Source organism: Monopterus albus, unplaced genomic scaffold (genome assembly GCF_001952655.1).
Source record: "Monopterus albus unplaced genomic scaffold, M_albus_1.0 scaffold40.1, whole genome shotgun sequence".
Classification (NCBI taxonomy): Eukaryota; Metazoa; Chordata; class Actinopteri; order Synbranchiformes; family Synbranchidae; genus Monopterus; species Monopterus albus.
Genome location: NW_018127920.1, coordinates 5193631 through 5197107, shown reverse-complemented (window position 1 = coordinate 5197107; position 3477 = coordinate 5193631). Strand labels below are relative to the sequence as shown.

At 43.9% G+C, this 3477-nt stretch overlaps 1 protein-coding gene across 1 annotated transcript in view; it reads left to right on the top strand.

Annotated features, from left to right (window-relative positions):
- Nucleotides 1-2911, top strand: part of LOC109959625 (disheveled-associated activator of morphogenesis 1-like) — a 60640-nt gene extending 57729 nt beyond the window's left edge. The window contains exons 25-26 of the mRNA XM_020599142.1: nucleotides 1985-2182; nucleotides 2463-2911. Of these exons, the coding sequence (XP_020454798.1) occupies nucleotides 1985-2182; nucleotides 2463-2657 (393 nt within the window). The 3' untranslated portion in view covers nucleotides 2658-2911. The remainder of the gene's footprint in view (nucleotides 1-1984; nucleotides 2183-2462) is intronic.
- The last annotated feature ends 566 nt before the right edge of the window (nucleotides 2912-3477 follow it).

The following is a 3477-nucleotide window of genomic DNA, read 5'->3' as shown; positions in this document are numbered from 1 at the left end:
CAACCACCAACCTCCTGTTAGCCCTCCTGAGGGTCCTCACCTTCACTGTGGGCCTACAGGTGAGCTTTGATGCCCTGCCCTGCTTCATGCTTGTCCTCCAGAGCCACCTCAGCTACCTTCTTGGTTTGGAGGCTGACTGTCTGAATGACCCCAGTTACCTGCCTGGTCCAGGGGTTGCCATCCAGGACAATCCCCTCCAAAGCCATCCTTCTGTATGACCTTGGTTTCTTCCCCATCTCTGAGTCTATCCTCTAGAATGGCCTTGGCTTCCTGCCTGGCTCTGGATCCATCTGACCTAGTCTCTGCTTTCTGCTCTGCTCTGAGACTATCCCCTGAATGGCTCCAGTTTCCAGTGCCCCATGGGCACCCTCCCAAATGGTCTCACCTGCCTCCCTGTTCCCTGGTGCGGTGCCCTCCTCTGGGCCCCCTTCTCCCGCCCTGGTAGGTCTCTGCCCTGCCTGCTTGTTTTTGGAATGTCAGGGCAGTTCCTTTGGGGGAGGGGGAGGTTCTGTCATGGTCCGCTCCTGCCTTCATGTCAGACTCTTATTTTGAAAGGAAGTTCCTGGTTACCACCACCTCACCCACTCCAGCTTTGCTACTGCCAATCAGTGGCTGATATCGTTCCCTCTCCTCCACTTGCCAGATAGTGATCAATATTGTGCCCTGTGCTGAGCTTTCCTGTCTGCACTGGACCTGCACTCTGCCTGTCTAATCTTTGTCACGAAGCTGTGTCTGGTTTCACCCATGCCACGCTGGCTGTATGAAGTGCCATCCTGCCATCTCCTGTTACCTGTTCTCTGGACCTGATTCCTGCCTACCTGCAAACTGATCTACAAACTGCCGACCTCTGACTCCTCGTCCAGCTAGCACTTTTTGCTTGCAGTGTTTTCTAGCCATTTCATTGCTCCTGTCTTCTGCTACCAGTTACCTGACCCGTTTTGTCAATTGGACATGCCATTGTATTTTTTGTTCATGTTTTTAGTGCATTGTGCATACTTTTCAGTTGGAAGAAGAGATTTCCTGCCCGTTTCCAGCTGTCTCGATTTAGTTCTTTTACATTGTGTTCTCAGCCCTGTGGATGATTATCTATCGTGTCTGACCTGTGTACAGTTTTCCTATGGAGAATATCCTGTGCACTCTTGGCTTACTGTCATATCTGTGTCCATCAATCCTGTTTTGTCCAAGCTTAGAAGCTAAGCAGAGCTGAATCTGGTCACAATCTAGATGGGGGATTGTCTGAGGAGACCTGTGACCCATTGATCTGAGTATATCCTCTCCTGACAATCCAGAGACAGCCCACTGCTATCACACCACAACAGCTGTTTCCAGCTGTGGTGCAACTCTGCCCCCCACTGGTAGTCTTGTAATAAAAATTTTAGTTAGTTGTGCATTTGAGAAGGAACCCTAACAGTTTTTGGGATTTAGTTACTCGTTAGGGTATAAATACACTTAGTAACCAGAAACCCAAATGAACAAAATGAATATTTATGGATTTTGGTACAATATGTGAAACACAGCTGTCCACCATCATCACTGGGCTAACAGTTTCCCTGTGCTTCCTGTGTTTATGTTAAGCTAGGCTAACCATGTCCTACCCATATGTAACACGAGCCTGATATCCTCTGAACATCTCATTCTCGTGAAATAGTAAACAAGCATTTCCCAAATGGTTGTATTTTATCATTAAGATATGCTAATGGATTACTGACTAATATTCATATTTGCCTCCACATTAAGTTGCAGCATACATTTCCCTCCAGTGTGTAGACCAGACCAAACCTCTGACATGAGGGCTGTGGTTTAACCTCATAAAAAAAAAAAAAAAAACGCTGCAACTATGCTGATTTTTTTCAACAAAGCTTCAGCATAGTACAGGAAGTTCATTTGTAACACAAAGCAAATCTGTAAATGATAATACAGCAGAGAAGATGAGTGACCTAAAAGACCCAAATATTACCTTCACCTATTATGTTTCCTGTTGAAGTTTGGAAAGGCACTGAGACACTTTGGAGAAGACTCATCCAAACTGCAGCCAGATGAGTTCTTTGGGATCTTTGACACTTTCCTCGTGGCCTTCTCAGAGGCTAAACGGGACAACGAGAATATGGCCAGACGCAAGGAGGAGGAGGAGAGACGGGCAGCCAAGGAGGCACAGGTTAGCAGGTTATCAGATGAGAGAGATGTACTGGAGGCAGGTGTGTGAAAACCTTTTCATTTGAAATGCTAGGAGAGGTCTATAAATTGTTCTTTATTTCTTGTGAGCATTCATTAGAAAATACTGAAAGTGGTGCAGACTTTAACACTAATTTTGGAGTGATTATGTCATTGGCATTACCTATCCACTTTCATAAACTGATACAAAATCTGATCACTTCATTCATGGATATTATGTATAGAAAAAGATGTAAATGAAGCCTGTCCTTCTGTCATCTATGTCATAGTCTGTGTTTCTTCTTGTTCAGCTAAAGAGAGAGAGGGAGGCAAAAAAATCCAAACCAAATGAAGAAGAAGGTGGAGAGTTTGATGACTTGGTGTCTGCTCTGCGCTCTGGAGAGGTGTTTGATCGAGATCTATCCAAAATGAACCGCAAAAAACAGCGGAGACACAACTTGTTTGACAACAGCCGGGAGAGACCAGTAACAAAGCTAAAGCAGTAACAGGGCACTGTTGACAGCAGCACCTCCTTGAAACATATCATGTCTCGGTAACACTGTTCATGGTGTTATTGTTTTTACTTAAATCCATACAGATACAAATAGTAGGCCATATGTTTATACAGTGTATATAAAACAACTAGACAGTGGCAAAGCCAGACAATTTTCATAGGGGTGGCCAGGCTGGGGCCAGTACTCATTTTAGGGTGGCACATTAATTTTGCAACAAAACGTCTTTCTAATTATACAGCCATGAATGACTTGGCTTTTATCCCACATCAGCAGAGTTCCGCTATGAAATGTGTCTTACGTCACCTCAAACTTGGGCTGCAGGTGAGAATGCAGAGTGAGGAAGGGAGAGGCAGTGCAACTAATTGAGTGTGCTGTTAAAAAGTGTCGCCAGAGGAACTGCAGTGGTTCCACATGAAGGAAAATGAGCAACCCAAAATATTGACCCTGCACAACCAGGAGAATATGACCATTCAGGGAAATCCTTAAACTAGTTTGTAAGACTTTACATAGTTGGAGAAAAGTAAAATTTGTTATGCAGACTATGTAGAACAAAATTCAGTTAACAAGACAGAGATCAGAGGTTTTCTGTGTGAATTCAACTTGCACTGTTGCAGTTTTAATGTAAAAAAAAAAGTAATTGTAGTTTGTCTTTGTGTGTTACTGTATAACTTTGGCTGTGACTGGCCTCATCTTTCATGTATTACATACAGTCAAGTCAGAGATAATCTTCTGTTAACCTGTGAAACTGAGACTTGCTGAACGTTTTAACCCTGTATCATTGTTTCACAACACTCACCCAAATTCTTAAGAT